The 15,930-nt window shown below is 46.8% G+C and overlaps 1 protein-coding gene across 1 annotated transcript in view; it reads right to left on the bottom strand.

Moving 5' to 3' along the window:
* DNAH9 (dynein axonemal heavy chain 9) overlaps nt 1–15,930 on the bottom strand; it is a 1,695,107-nt gene that overhangs the window by 1,290,646 nt on the left and 388,531 nt on the right. Inside the window, exons 16-17 of the mRNA XM_078654721.1 lie at nt 13,950–14,146; nt 13,442–13,866 (exon numbers count right to left, since the gene is read on the bottom strand). Coding sequence (XP_078510847.1) covers nt 13,442–13,866; nt 13,950–14,146 — 622 coding nt within the window. The remainder of the gene's footprint in view (nt 1–13,441; nt 13,867–13,949; nt 14,147–15,930) is intronic.

Here is a 15,930-nt window from a genome sequence, read left to right on the forward strand (position 1 = left end):
GGCTAAGAACTGCTCAGGGCAGCTGTTACTTTTTGGAGATATTCGCGCTTATCTCGAATATTTCCAAAAGTTGATAATAGGAGATAGCGATGTTAGCGACTGTTTCCAGTCGCTAACATCTTGGCATGCCCACTTTGCATGTCATTAGTGATAAATATCACTCACATGCAAAGTGGGACCCAAGATGGTCGCTATCTCCTACTAGCCGTCGCTAACTGGTGTTAGCAACAGCTAGGTAATACAGATATAATTTTATCTCCGCGAAGCGGAGCGCTGTTACAGATATATATCTTGTTTTTGAACGTTAATTTCTCAAAATGCACTGAAGCACATATATTGAGACATAGCAAAGGCACATCGGGCTACCAGTCCCTAGGAGATAGCGATGTTAGCGACTGTTTCCAGTCGCTAACATCTTGGCATGCCCACTTTGCATGTCATTAGTGATAAATATCACTCACATGCAAAGTGGGACCCAAGATGGTCGCTATCTCCTACTAGCCGTCGCTAACTGGTGTTAGCAACAGCTAGGTAATACAGATATAATTTTATCTCCGCGAAGCGGAGCGCTGTTACAGATATATATCTTGTTTTTGAACGTTAATTTCTCAAAATGCACTGAAGCACATATATTGAGACATAGCAAAGGCACATCGGGCTACCAGTCCCTAATATTTTACCAAGTTTCGTGCAAATCCATTCAGCCGTTCGATTATTATTATTATTTTTTTTTTTTGCCCCGCGGGGCCCTTTTAAAACCTCCACATCAAACCTAGGGGGTCAGCAAGGATCTACTATGCCCCCTTATGGTCATTTGCCCCTTCGCTTTGGCCTCCTCTTGTCTCTCGATCCTACCGAGAGACAAGATGGCGGCCGCTACGTACTGTTTGGAATGTTTACAGACACCGGAGAGCCAATCAGCTTCGCTTCGCAAAGCTCCGTAACGCGAAAAGTACGCGAAGCGGTGCGCTGTTACAGATATATATCTTTTTTTGAACGTTAATTTCTCAAAATCCACTGAAGCACATATATTGAGACCTAGCAAAGGCACATCGGGCTACCAGTCCCTACAATTTTGCCAAGTTTCGTGCAAATCCATTCAGCCGTTCGATTATTATTATTATTTTTTTTTTTTTGCCCCGCGGGGCCCTTTTAAAACCTCCACATCAAACCTAGGGGGTCAGCGAGGATCTACTATTCCCCCTTATGGTCATTTGCCCCTTCGCTTTGGCCTCCTCTTGTCTCTCGATCCTACCAAGAGACAAGATGGCGGCCGCTACGGACTGTTTGGAATGTTGACAGACGCCAGAGAACCAATCAGCTTCGCTTCACAAAGCTCCGTTGCGCGAAAAGTACGCGTCCTGGGCCGCTGCCCGGTCCGCTGTTACAGATATATATCTTTTTTTAAACGTTAATTTCTCAAAATCCACTGGAGCACATATATTGAGACCTACAAAAGGCACATCGGGCTACCAGTCCCTACAATTTTGCCAAGTTTCGTGCAAATCCATTCAGCCGTTCGGGCTAAAAGTGAGGCCAACCGCCCTATGGAAAACTCAATGTTAAAAACACGTTTTGGGACCCCCCTTTTTTCTAGGCCCCCACTGGACGAACCCCCCCCCAAATTTTAAAGGGCTGCTCAGAAACAAAATGTGCCATTTTCCTGAAAATTTCAGCCAATTCCGTCCACAAACGCCAAAGTTATTAGACATAGAATTTTCAAAAAACCCATAGAGAAAAAATCCTAACTATATATACCTACTGGCGACCGCCAGTAGGTAATATATATATATATATATATATATATATATATATATATATATATATATATTATCTAGACCAGAGACCATTGAAATTCAAGAAGCATAGCCAAATGCTATTGGAATTTGTTCAATTCTGCCTGACGAATAATATTTTTCTTTTTCAGACTGAACTGTTTCGTCAGCTGTCTGGGACAGCGATGGGTACCTGCTTCGCCCCCAGCTACGCGAACTTGTTCGTGGGCTGGTGGGAGGAGCAGGTAGCCTGGGGGGCAGATAACACACTCTGGTCTCGAAACCTGATCAGTTGGTATCGTTTCATTGACGATCTGTTTATCGTCTGGGACGGTACAATTGAGAGTGCCAAACAATACATGGGGAGATTGAATGACAACAGTGTTCACCTTGAATTTTCGTGAGAGGTGAGCAAAATCTCTGTGAACTACCTAGACGTGACAGTTTACGTTGAGGGTGGGACACTAAAGAGCAAACTCTTCCGAAAACCGACTGCGGGCAACAGTGTGTTGAGAGCGACCAGTAGTCATCCTGACAGTCTGGTTAAGAGTATCCCCTATGGGGAATTACTCAGGATAAAACGTAATTGCACTGAAGATCAAGAGTTCCAACTAGCAGCCACACAGTGCATTGCCCGTTTTAAGATGAGGGGGTATGGTGACCAACTCCTCGATGATGCGTACAAGAGAGCCAATTCCACTCACAGGAACGATCTGTTCAAGAGTAAAGAGAAACTAAGTCCCACCAACAGTGGTGGTAAATTCAGGCTTATTACCACCTTTTCGCAAGATGCCGCCTTTCTTAAAAAAACCATTAAGAAGAGCTGGCATATTCTGCAGACTGATCAACTCCTCAAAGATGATCTTCCCACTAATCCCCAGATAACCTACCGCAAGGCTCGTTCCATCAAGAACGATTTAGTTCAGAGTCATCTGGTCGAGTCCTCTAAAGTTACTGCCTTTGGTGAAATTTGTGGTTTTTCCCCATGTGGGAAGTGTAAGGCGTGTAAATTCAGCAAAAGAGTCAGATCTTACACTATCCCTCATACAGGGATTCAACGCAGAATCAGCAAATTTATAACTTGCTCTACTCCATACTGTGTTTACTGTCTCACCTGTCCTTGCGGACTAAGTTATATAGGCAGTACCGTCAATCCCCTTAAGATGCGCATTTTAGAGCATATGCGCGCCATTGCAAATTTCGATGAGGCGTACCCGGTGGCACGCCACTTCGATAAAGTACACAAGCGCAACAGGGATCTTTTGAGCTTCTTTGGCCTTGACCATGTACCGGTGAACCCAAGAGGAGGGGACAGGCTTGTCCGACTCCGTAGATTGGAGTCACGGTACATAATTGACCTTCAAACTAAAATGCCCCTAGGGATGAACATACATGAGGAATTATCATCACATCTGGGGGAATAAGGGTCCGGTGTAAATAAGTAGGGAGACACCGTTGTGTCTCTTTCTTTGATTCTGTATTCTGGATTTCAATATTCTGGGCTGAATTCTATGAATTTCCTTTGTATCTATTGATATGCATTATTTACACTGTGATTTGGTGATTTGTTGATCTGTTGTATTATTATCTTTTTAATGTTGTCTGCATGGACAGATCGTGGGGAAGGTTATGAATTCTTTCTACTTGGTCCTATGAATGTGTATAGTTATCATTTTTTGATACTCTTCTGGGTTAGACCGTTTTATTTCTTGGGTTCTACCAGATTTTGGAGTATTTTGATTGTATCCTTTATACTTGTCTTTGCCTTCAAGATGAATGTTAGGAGTGTGGGTCCTCCTGGATCTTTATGCATTACCCCATCCAGGGCTGGATTGTTGGTGCATGTGATCATGAATTTGAGATTGTGCGGGGGGAAGGGGTGTATACAGTACATGGATTGGAAGGACTAGTACATTAATATTTTTTCTTCCTTTAGTGAATACTGTTTATTCATTAGCTTTATTTATTTTATATTGGTTATAACAGTGAGAATCGGTGTTTCCATATTATTTGTGTACTGCCAGCCATGCCCATCCAGGGCTTTATTTTGTATTTACATCTTGATGGACAATGATTTGAGACATTCCAAGATGGCGCTTACACTTACTGTGTTTCCCTCCCCGCCCCATAGGCTAGTCCTATGTTTATGGTTTTGACCCGGATGTGGGAATATATGGTGGACGCCTCTGTCGGTTCGGTAAACTTCGAGGAAGGTTCCGACCGAAACGCGTCAGTGTGCTGTGGAAAAATAAACTTTTTGAATTTACACCCCTGCGAGTGCTTCCTTCGTCCTGCGGGTGATTGCCGCATTGGGAGGTAGAGCGGTACTGGTTTTGCGAGTGCACCCTCGCAACGGGAGCACCCGCCTGTGAGTGCGACTCTTTGGTGCTTTTGGAGCTTCAATATATATATATATATATGTATATATGTATATATATATATATATATATTTAATTCTTTTTTTTCACTGAAAAACCCAAAGGTTAAAGTAACGTTATAGTTAGGTAAATATGTCAGTGACAACATTAACATTTTGAAATAAAAACAACAGAAATTCCCCAGTTATAGTTAGCGTAGCTAAATATAACTTGTGCCCAGTCATGCACTGCTTATGAACTCACATATAACATCACTCATGACGTGTTCCATGACATTATTTATGACATCACTGAAGAGATCTCAAATAACTTCATTTGTGACATCATCCAAAATTCTTTTGCACACATTGCTTTATAAACAGGTATGGCTTTACAGCTATGAGAGTAACTGCACAATTGCTCAGAATCTTATGAAGCATCATTATTGCTATCACAGATACAACTTTCTTAGGTGTTGGCAAGTATATATTATGTGCAACATTGACCCTATACAATACACTTCACGGGTAGCCTAGTTCACATTAACAGTCAACTATAGATATATGGGAAAACCCTCATTGCAAACAGTGTACAATATGTATACAAATGTTCAGAGAAAGCCAAGTTCCTCAAAATACTCAATGTCTATTTCAAATTAATGCCTTAATACGGACTGATTTTTTCTGTATCAAAACCGTTGTGGTCACTGAACCTACATTTTTCTTTTTTTACAGAGTTTTATATCGGGCGAACTTGACCCGAATCGGTTATCAGAGTGCTTTACATGGCACCAGTTGCATTACATGAGGACACATTCCTTTTTGTTAGGCACAGGGAGATTAAGTGAATTGCCCAGAATCACAGGATGTTCAGCGTCATTGGCGAGACTAAAACCCAGTACCCCAGATTCCAGGTCGACCGACCTAGCCGTGAGAAATGAAGTTGATATGAGTAGAAAAGTGGATACTGTAAACAGTGTTCACTCTATGGAGAGAGTTTACTCTGTATCATATTGCTTGCAAACAGTAAAACTCTGATGAGAAATACACTACAGAGTATGAAAAAGTATCTACTGAGAAAAGTGTACACTTTATGCAACACTTGGCAAAAAATACACCAATCAGTTAAAATAACCAATGTCTGAAGGTGGTAAAGATGATACTACCTGCAGCCTTCACACTGTGGTATAAACTTTACAGATAGCCCATCTTCGACAGTAAAATAATCACATGCACGTAGGTTAATACCCAGTCTTTGATGTTATGTAGAAGCTGTCATGCTGAGACAATTCTGTATAATATCTCCAGGCTGCTTACAATACTTAATATGTAGAACAGAGGATCTTTGCCCTTTTGCAAACTTTTTCTGCAGAGCCAAAAAATATATGTGGAACATGCTGAACACAAGTCGTCAACTCTCACTTGCACACAGGGTTACTCTTCAATGTAAAGATTTATGACATATTCAACTCCTCTGCACAACTATGATTTATTTGGAACACATGCACTTTGTAAACACTTACACCCATTAGCTGGACACAGGCTGTACAAAATTAGGTAGAGAAGTAATACGGTTGTTACCCATCACTATATAAACTATAAATAAATGAACACACTCATCAGTGCGCACAGGGAAAGAGAATACAAGTCTGCTCCCAACTGGCGGGAGCATTTTTAAAGTCCCGTTTGATGGGGGCAGACTTTGTGTTTGCTCCCATTTGGGCAGTATTTCCATAGGAAATGTATTTTTTGTGTTGCTAATAACTTTGGCACCCGTTGACGAATCTCCATGAATCATTCTAAAATGAAAAATCTTTTTGCCTAGTTTGTGCAAGGATAGTTTCAGGGTGAGCCTTCAGGCAGAGGCAGAGAAAACAAGCATTAGAAATGCAATCGGGCTCGGATTTATTTGAGTTTGAGCTAATGGCATTGTAAATGCCAATGTCTTTTTGCCATGTGTTATGGAGTGTGTGCATGTGGTGTGTAGTGGAAGTATGTTGGTTGAATTGTAATTTTACCAATGGTGGCATGCTGTGCTTTATATGAATATGTTTAAAAGTAAAGTGTACCATACTGCGATTGTTTGGTGGAAAAGTGCACTGCCGGCTGGAGGTGTGTGTGCCTGGTGGAAGGGTGCACTGACGGCTGGTGGGTGTGTGCTTGGTAAAAGCGTGCACAGATGGATGATGGTTGTTGGTGTTTGTGCATGGTGAAAGCATTCATTGACGGCTGGGGGTGTGTTGTTGTGTGTGTTGTTTTCTGTGTGCTGGTGAGTCTGTGGGGGTGAGCCTGGGGAGTGAGTGTGGTGGTGAGTGTGTTGTGTTGAGTGGTGACAAGTGTGTGGTGTTGAGAGACTGAGGTGTGTGGTTTGTGTGTGCGTTATGTGTGTGTGGTGTATGTGTGTGTGGTGTTTTCTGCACACTCACACACTGCCCCGTAACATTCACACACTGCTCACCCGCACACTCCCAATGTCACCCTGCATAGTCACACACTGTTTACCCTGCACACTCATTCTGCACACTCACACAATGTGCACCCTGACACACTGTCTCTGCAGTCACTCTGCACTCACTGTCACTCTGCACTCACTGTCACTCTGCACTCACTGTCACTCTGCACTCACTGTCACTCTGCACTCACTGTCACTCTGCACTCACTGTCACTCTGCACTCACTGTCACTCTGCTGTCACTCTGCACTCACTGTCACTCTGCTGTCACTCTGCACTCACTGTCACTCTGCTGTCACTCTGCACTCACTGTCACTCTGCTGTCACTCTGCACTCACTGTCACTCACTGTCACTCTGCACTCACTGTCACTCTGCACTCACTGTCACTCTGCTGTCACTCTGCACTCACTGTCACTCTGCTGTCACTCTGCACTCACTGTCACTCTGCTGTCACTCTGCACTCACTGTCACTCTGCACTCACTGTCACTCTGCACTCACTGTCACTCTGCACTCACTGTCACTCTGCACTCACTGTCACTCTGCACTCACTGTCACTCTGCCCTCACTGTCACTCTGCACTCACTGTCACTCTGCTGTCACTCTGCACTCACTGTCACTCTGCACTCACTGTCACTCTGCTGTCACTCTGCACTCACTGTCACTCTGCACTCACTGTCACTATGCCCTCACTGTCACTCTGCACTCACTGTCACTCTGCTGTCACTCTGCACTCACTGTCACTCTGCACTCACTGTCACTCTGCTGTCACTCTGCACTCACTGTCACTCTGCACTCATTGCCACTCTGCACTCACTGCCACTCTGCACTCACTGTCACTCTGCACTCACTGTCACTCTGCACTCACTGTCACTCTGCACTCACTAGTCACTCTGCACTCTACAGTCACTCTGCACTCTACAGTCACTCTGCACTCTACAGTCACTCTGCACTCTACAGTCACTCTGCACTCACTGTCACTCTGCACTCACTGTCACTCTGCACTCACTGTCACTCTGCACTCACTGTCACTCTGCACTCACTGTCACTCTGCACTCACTGCCACTCTGCACTCACCGCCACTCTGCACTCTGCACCGCCACTCTGCACCGCCACTCTGCACTCTGCACCGCCAGTCTGCACCGCCACTCTGCACTCTGCACCGCCACTCGGCACCGCCACTCTGCACTCTGCACCGCCACTCTGCACCGCCACTCTGCACTCTGCACCGCCACTCTGCACTCTGCACCGCCACTCTGCACTCTGCACCGCCACTCTGCACCGCCACTCTGCACCGCCACTCTGCACCGCCACTCTGCACCGCCGCACCGCCACTCTGCACCGCCACTCTGCACCGCCACTCTGCACCGCCACTCTGCACCGCCACTCTGCACTCTGCACCGCCATTCTGCACCGCCACTCTGCACCGCCGCACCACCACTCTGCACCGCCGCACCGCCACTCTGCACCGCCACTCTGCGCCGCCACTCTGTGCCGCCATTCTGCACCGCCACTCTGCACCGCCACTCTGCACCGCTGCACCGCCACTCTGCACCGCCACTCTGCACCGCCACTCTGCACTCTGCACCGCCATTCTGCACCGCCACTCTGCACCGCCGCACCGCCACTCTGCGCCGCCACTCTGCGCCGCCACTCTGCACCGCCACTCTGCACCGCCACTCTGCACCGCCACTCTGCACTCTGCACCGCCACTCTGCACCGCCACTCTGCACTCTGCACCGCCACTCTGCACCGCCACTCTGCACTCTGCACCGCCACTCTGCACCGCCACTCTGCACCGCCACTCTGCACTCTGCACCGCCACTCTGCACCGCCACTCTGCACCGCCGCACCGCCGCACCGCCACTCTGCACCGCCACTCTGCACCGCCACTCTGCACCGCCACTCTGCACTCTGCACCGCCACTCTGCACCCCCACTCTGCACCCCCACTCTGCACTCTGCACCGCCACTCTGCACTGCCACTCTGCACTCTGCACCGCCACTCTGCACCGCCACTCTGCACCGCCACTCTGCACTCTGCACCGCCACTCTGCACCCCCAACTCTGCACCCCCACTCTGCACTCTGCACCGCCACTCTGCACCGCCACTCTGCACTCTGCACCGCCACTCTGCACCGCCACTCTGCACTCTGCACCGCCACTCTGCACCGCCACTCTGCACTCTGCACCGCCACTCTGCACCGCCACTCTGCACCGCCACTCTGCACCGCCACTCTGCACCGCCACTCTGCAACGCCACTCTGCACCGCCACTCTGCACCGCCACTCTGCACCGCCACTCTGCACCGCAGCACCGCCACTCTGCACCGCCACTCTGCACCGCCACTCTGCACTGCCACTCTGCACCACCACTCTGCACCGCCACTCTGCACCGCCACTCTGCACTCTGCACCGCCACTCTGCACTATGCACCGCCACTCTGCACCGCCACTCTGCACTCTGCACCGCCACTCTGCACCGCCACTTTGCACCGCCACTCTGCACCGCCACTCTGCACTCTGCACCGCCGCACCGCCACTCTGCACCGCCACTCTGCACCGCCACTCTGCACCCCCACTCTGCACCCCCACTCTGCACCCCCACTCTGCACTCTGCACCGCCACTCTGCACCGCCACTCTGCACTCTGCACCGCCACTCTGCACTCTGCACCGCCACTCTGCACCGCCACTCTGCACCGCCACTCTGCACCGCCACTCTGCACTCTGCACCGCCACTCTGCACCCCCACTCTGCACCCCCACTCTGCACCGCCACTCTGCACCCTGCACCGCCACTCTGCACCGCCACTCTGCACCGCCACTCTGCACCGCCACTCTGCACCGCCACTCTGCACCGCCACTCTGCACCGCCACTCTGCACTCTGCACCGCCACTCTGCACCGCCACTCTGCACTCTGCACCGCAACTCTGCACCGCCACTTTGCACCGCCACTTTGCACCGCCACTCTGCACTCTGCACCGCCACTCTGCACTCTGCACCGCCACTCTGCACCGCCACTCTGCACTCTGCACCGCCACTCTGCACCGCCACTCTGCACTCTGCACCGCCACTCTGCACCGCCACTCTGCACCGCCACTCTGCACCGCCACTCTGCACCGCCACTCTGCACTCTGCACCCCCACTCTGCACCCCCACTCTGCACCCCCACTCTGCACTCTGCACCGCCACTCTGCACTCTGCACCACCACTCTGCACCGCCACTCTGCACCGCCGCACCGCCACTCTGCACCGCCACTCTGCACCGCCACTCTGCACTCTGCACCGCCACTCTGCACCGCCACTCTGCACCGCCACTCTGCACCGCCACTCTGCACCGCCACTCTGCACCGCCACTTTGCACCGCCACTCTGCACCGCCACTCTGCACTCTGCACCGCCACTCTGCACTCTGCACCGCCACTCTGCACCGCCACTCTGCACTCTGCACCGCCACTCTGCACCGCCACTCTGCACCGCCACTCTGCACCGCCACTCTGCACCGCCACTCTGCACCGCTGCACCGCCACTCTGCACCGCCACTCTGCACCGCCACTCTGCACCGCCACTCTGCACTCTGCACCGCCATTCTGCACCGCCACTCTGCACCGCCGCACCGCCACTCTGCACCACCACTCTGCACCGCCACTCTGCGCCGCCACTCTGCGCCGCCACTCTGCGCCGCCACTCTGCACCGCCACTCTGCACCGCCACTCTGCACCGCCACTCTGCACTCTGCACCGCCACTCTGCACCACCACTCTGCACTCTGCACCACCACTCTGCACCGCCACTCTGCACTCTGCACCGCCACTCTGCACCGCCACTCTGCACTCTGCACCGCCACACCGCCACTCTGCACCGCCACTCTGCACCGCCACTCTGCACTCTGAACCGCCACTCTGCACCCCAACTCTGCATCGGGTATTACTAGTAGCGGAGAGGAGAGAGTGCAACCAGCGATGGCAAGAAAATAGGAGGGGCGGGGGGAGAGTAGAAAAGAAGGGAGGAGGTGAGACGAACTAAGAAAGGAATGAATTGCACACTTAGGATGGCGAGTCTCTTTATACAAGCTGCAGCCAAAGTGCAAAAAAAGGTATGTCAAGGATTTACAACGAAGTGCAACATTAAAACACACACAATGTGTTCACAGCCTGTGTTTTTTGCAAAGTTCGGTCTTGGCCTCAATTACGAAACCCAAAAAAACAAATATAGCTTGGAGTTGCAGTTCGGTTTACCTTACCTGAACTTTGAAATAAGAGTTGCGTGTGGAAGCCCAGTCTGAACTGGAACAGTTTAGATCAGCAAGGGGTGTGTTCCATCATGGTGAGGATCCGAGTTTGTGATCCGGATGAGTGAGGCTGATGAAGCCCTTTCCCGGCCTGGCATGCAGCAGCTGCGCGCTGAGCGCTGCTGAATGGTGAACGTGCCCGGCCATCTGGATTCACTTACGGAGGCACCCTGACAGCTCCTAATTATAATTAATGTACTTCTTTGCGCGAGCACGAACGAAAAATGCCCAAGATGGCGGAACAAAACTACATTTACCCTATCACTTCAAGCCTATTAAAACGACAACACAACAAAGACGAATCACTGGCCAGATGACAGAACACGCTAAGGAATGTGTGGAATTTGTCTCGCCAAAGCCCTAGGAGATACTTTTTTTTCTCTTCTTTAACATTAGGATCTCGAAACTCCTCCCACTTTCAGTGGGGAGGAGTCCGAGCCCTAAAAAGGAGGGTCCTAAGAAGCCAAATCCCCATGCATTTTCCATAAACTTCTTTAGGCAGGGCTACAGCAAAAACTGAACGGAATTACACCAAATTAGGCAGGAAGCTAGATCTTAGTCCACAGATTGTGCTTTTTGTGATTTGATGTAAATCTATTCAGTAGTTTTTTAGAAATTAAGGGTAAAATATATTTTTATATCTGAACATTGGGACAGCGAGAGGCTAGAGAGAGTCTCGTAGGAGCCCAGTTTTAAAAATAGAGTGTTCTTATAGGCCCAGGCAGCTTTTTTCGCTTGGGCCGATTGGCTCCCATGGGAGTCAGACTACAGCAGGAGCGAATGCTCTCATTGGCTGCCAGCAACATCAGAAAAATTTTGCTGGCAGCCATTACAGTACCTGGGGACTATCCTGAAGTTTAAAAAAATATATACATAGGAGGGCAGGTTAGGAATACCTTGCCCGCTAGGCCCCATGAAAAGAAATCTGCAATTTTTGCCCTGATCCAGCAGGATAAAAAAAAACAAAATGGGTGCCAGGGCTGCTTTTTTTCATTAGGAGAGTTGGAGTGCAGTTCTCTTGAGTCTCTTGAGGACTAAACCGTCCAGATTTACAATTATATTCAAACCTTAATTTCTCAAAACCTACTAGACGGATTTACACCAAATCACAAAAAGCACAATCTGCAGCCCGAGATCTTGCTTCCTGACAAATTTGGTGTATTTCCATTTGGCAGTATTTTCTGAGCACTTCTTAAAGAAATCTATAGAAAACGGATGGGGAGTTTGCATTTTTGTGTATGCCCTTTTTTCTTAGCCCCCGCTTGATGGATCGCCCTGAAATCTCCTATGCACAAACTAGTCAAAAAGTACCACCTTTTTTGAAAGTTTCGTGGAGATTCGTCAAACGGGGCCAAAATTATTAGCAACACAAAAAAACGCTTTTCCTTTGGAACAGCTGACCTAACTATAACTACCGATGGGTAATATATATCTATATCCATCCTCTAGGGCAAGGCAGCTTAGAGCACCATTACAAACAAATGTCTATTAGACAGTCATTGTTAAATGTACTATCGCTCACATGTTGTGGAGAAACTCTCTTGAGGTGCTCTCTGCTCTGCAGCTTAAGGAATGTAATAAGAAAACCCTGATGAATCTTTAAAGACCCTTGAAAAACTAAATGAAATGTAAGTAAAATCAACAGTTGTGTGGTATGGTAACTAGAAGGTGCACATATCGTTTTAAATCCAACTTTAAGGTGTAGGGTGGGACACTTTCATATTGAAGGTCAGCTTACAAAGAAAAAGTATTGTTGTTAAAGAAGAAATCAAGCTCACCATTCTTTACTGACATTGTATAGGCAATGTGTTGCCTTCAAGCAAACATGGACCACGCAGATGTCCCACCTTTTAAACTGTACTTAAATAATATAAAATGGAAAAATAACATTTCCTTCACTTTTCAAATGTGAATTAACTAATCTTGAGGCAAAAATGTTAGTTTTATTTTCATCTAATTAGAATTAAAATAAATGTAAATACATTTTGTTCTGATTTAAATAGGAAAATTACTTTTTGGCCTGGATTTCTTAAAACAAATATGTATTACTTACCGAAAGAGATGTATAACCCAAAAGGTGTGCAATACATGTTTAGCAGTCTAGCCAGAATTAATTTTCTCCATTGTTGTCTTGGTACAACCCCATTCGCTCAAATTGCAACAAGCACTTGGTAAAATAGATTTGCTCCAGTTTGTTTAACACATGCATCAAAATAGTGCAAATAGGTTAGCTTTGGATTTTACACTAGTGCGAACTACTATGAGAACTGTTTAGTCACTATTATTCTAAGTATATCTTACAATTGTGCCAGACCCTTCCTTTTAGTAAATACCCCATTCCCATACAACCCCCATGTGAGAAAGTCAGTGTGTAAGTCACTGAAGAGTTACTGCTATCACTTAAGTGAGCCATACATATTAACATAAAAGACTTAAAAAAGAAGTATATTTAAAGTGGGATTAGTTTTAAACAGGTAAATACATTACTTGACTGAACTCACCAAAATTGCTTGGATACCTTCGGAATAAAGAGAAGCAAAAATCATGAAATGTAAGAATGGTAAAAATCTTACCTGTTTGTTACATGATCAATGAGATGCTGCTTAAACATAAGGCTCCACCTCTTGATCACATTCAGGAGTGAGGCCTTAAATGGGCGGGCATCAATTTTCATCCAGCAGTCAAATACGTTAATTGGCTCCACACGGCTGACCTCCTCATAGATCTTCTCATACGAGTCTATCTGCTCTCTAAATAACTGCAGGGTGGGAGGTGTTTCTGGAACCCCGTCTTCAGCATGCGCTTCTATTTCCTCTGCGGTCAGAACATGCCCGTATAGCAAAAACTGGCGCATGAACTCCTTTCGGTCATCAACATAAAGGTAGGAATAGTGATCAAAAGAGTTCCGATAGTCCGTGCAGGTCGACATGATATTCTGAACACACTCCATGAGTGCGTTTCGCATGTCCACCAAATCCGCCATATCCTCCATATCAGCCTTGAAGAAACAATTTTAAATTGAGATTTGAAACACAATATCCTCAGTGCTGGAAAGATAAGAAGTATAAGAAAATACATTACCTGATAGTGAGGGAAGTTGCTGTGTTCTGCAAGTCTAGGCACCAAGGATGAAATCTTAAAGATGTCATTAATGAGCCCTTCAATCATATCGTAGAACCCATCATTGGCTCCCAGCTCAAGAGATGGACGGAACAGCATATCAGGGATAGCAAGATCCAGCTGCACTTCAAACAAGGGTGCAAACCCGGCTTTGGAATCTGTAAGCAAATGGTACCCTTTGGTTATCTTATTTCTTTCTTTTGGTTATGTTAGTTAAAACATTGTGTGTATATCGTTATGCCATACACACTTTAATGGGATTCAGAGGCTCTTATTTGAATTACATTACATTAGTGTATTGAATTATGGTTCAGTTATCATATTGGCTGGCTCATATCAGGCATGTAAATAGCAATCGGTTTCATAGTTCACTCTGACCATGAAGCTCATTATTGCTCTGGGTGCATACTGGTGATCTACTTTACAAAGAGTCCAATTTTACTTCTTCACAGCTATCACATAATGAGGGTAAGGTGTGCCCCGTAAAAAACAAATGTGTTAGGTTGGAAATTTAAATTATCAAAAATATTTAGCCCATTCCGGTGTGTGGAGGACATAAATTCTGGACATTGCACTATTGAAGGATGTGTGGTGTCCAAGTGGTACTACCATGCTTTTTAGAGATGAAAAAGCAAACAAATTAAGAAGGGAAGCCAAGCCAGAGCCGAGCTAAGGGTCTGGCTCGGATTTTGGAGGCCATGCACAAGCAGAACCCTGAAAATATTTTCTTTGTAAATCATACAAAAAGCATCACGTAAAATATGACAAAGTGTCTGATTTAGATCTTGGCAGACGGGCAATTCCGTCACAGCGGTGATGGACATCAAGTCCACTGAAATATAAATCCCATTGTATCCTTTGGGATTTATATTTCGGCTGATGGGATATCCGTTACCATTGTGATGGAGTAACCCGTTCGTCAAGATCTCATTCAGGCCAATAGTCTATTTTAAGTAAGTAAGTCAATTTTATTGTATAAGTTCATTAAAACCTTTACAAAAAAAATGGTGCAAGAGATCATCAAATAAAACAGCAATTTCATATTTTATGGAGTCCAACAATAAAAAAAAGTTGTGGGGCAGTTTATGTTAACTACCCAACGTTTTCTGTTCAGCTGGTTTGTGCCGTGCTCCTATCTATTCATCTGATGTGCTTTGGGCGGACCTTAATCTCCCCTTAAGACAATCTTATAAGGACCCGATAACATATATCTTCATGAGTAAAATGGTGCCATTGGGTTACATATATTTTAAAAATAACAAGAATATTAACATCGTATAGTGGCCTTGTAGATAGATTTTAAAATGGGGATGCTGCAGGTCCATAAAGTATCAGGTGCCCAATATTTAACAAAAGATTATTTTAGATGTATTAAAAGGAAAGCTTTTTGCATCAGGCGTTTCCTAATGAAGAGTGCCAATTCCGGGAAATGGTGAGCCCGCGTTCGAAGCTGTTTGTTGTGAACTGGTTCTCTTCATTTTTTCCTCTACCGCCCCCATGAATTGTAAGAACCCGCACGCCAGCTGTAGGTCTCCTCCTCCAAGGCAAGCCTTCACTGCTTGTTTGCAGGTTCTTATCCTCGTGGTGTTAAAGATTGTTTTAAAAAACAATCGTCATTCAGGGTCCAGTACACAGCAGGAGCATATAGCTGCGTGATGCTCTCCTCTGCTTTCCCACAAAGATGGCACATTTCTGAGGATTGCTTCCATGGTGGAAGGTGCGGCAGGATATGGAGGATTCCCATTCGGTACCGAAGATATTTCTCTTTTAATCTCATGTTGAAGCCAGCACCCAGATAGTTTTGCGGGCCACGGCTTGTATAGCCCTGCAGCACGCACCATCCTTGAGACCGTCCCCAGAGCGATTCTTTGTCCTCTACTACTGACATCCTTTTCATTGTCTTATTTACCAGAGACTTGAAGCTGTTTTGCACTCCCGAAGT

This window comes from Lissotriton helveticus, chromosome 7 (assembly GCF_964261635.1).
Source record: "Lissotriton helveticus chromosome 7, aLisHel1.1, whole genome shotgun sequence".
In the NCBI taxonomy this organism is placed as follows: Eukaryota; Metazoa; Chordata; class Amphibia; order Caudata; family Salamandridae; genus Lissotriton; species Lissotriton helveticus.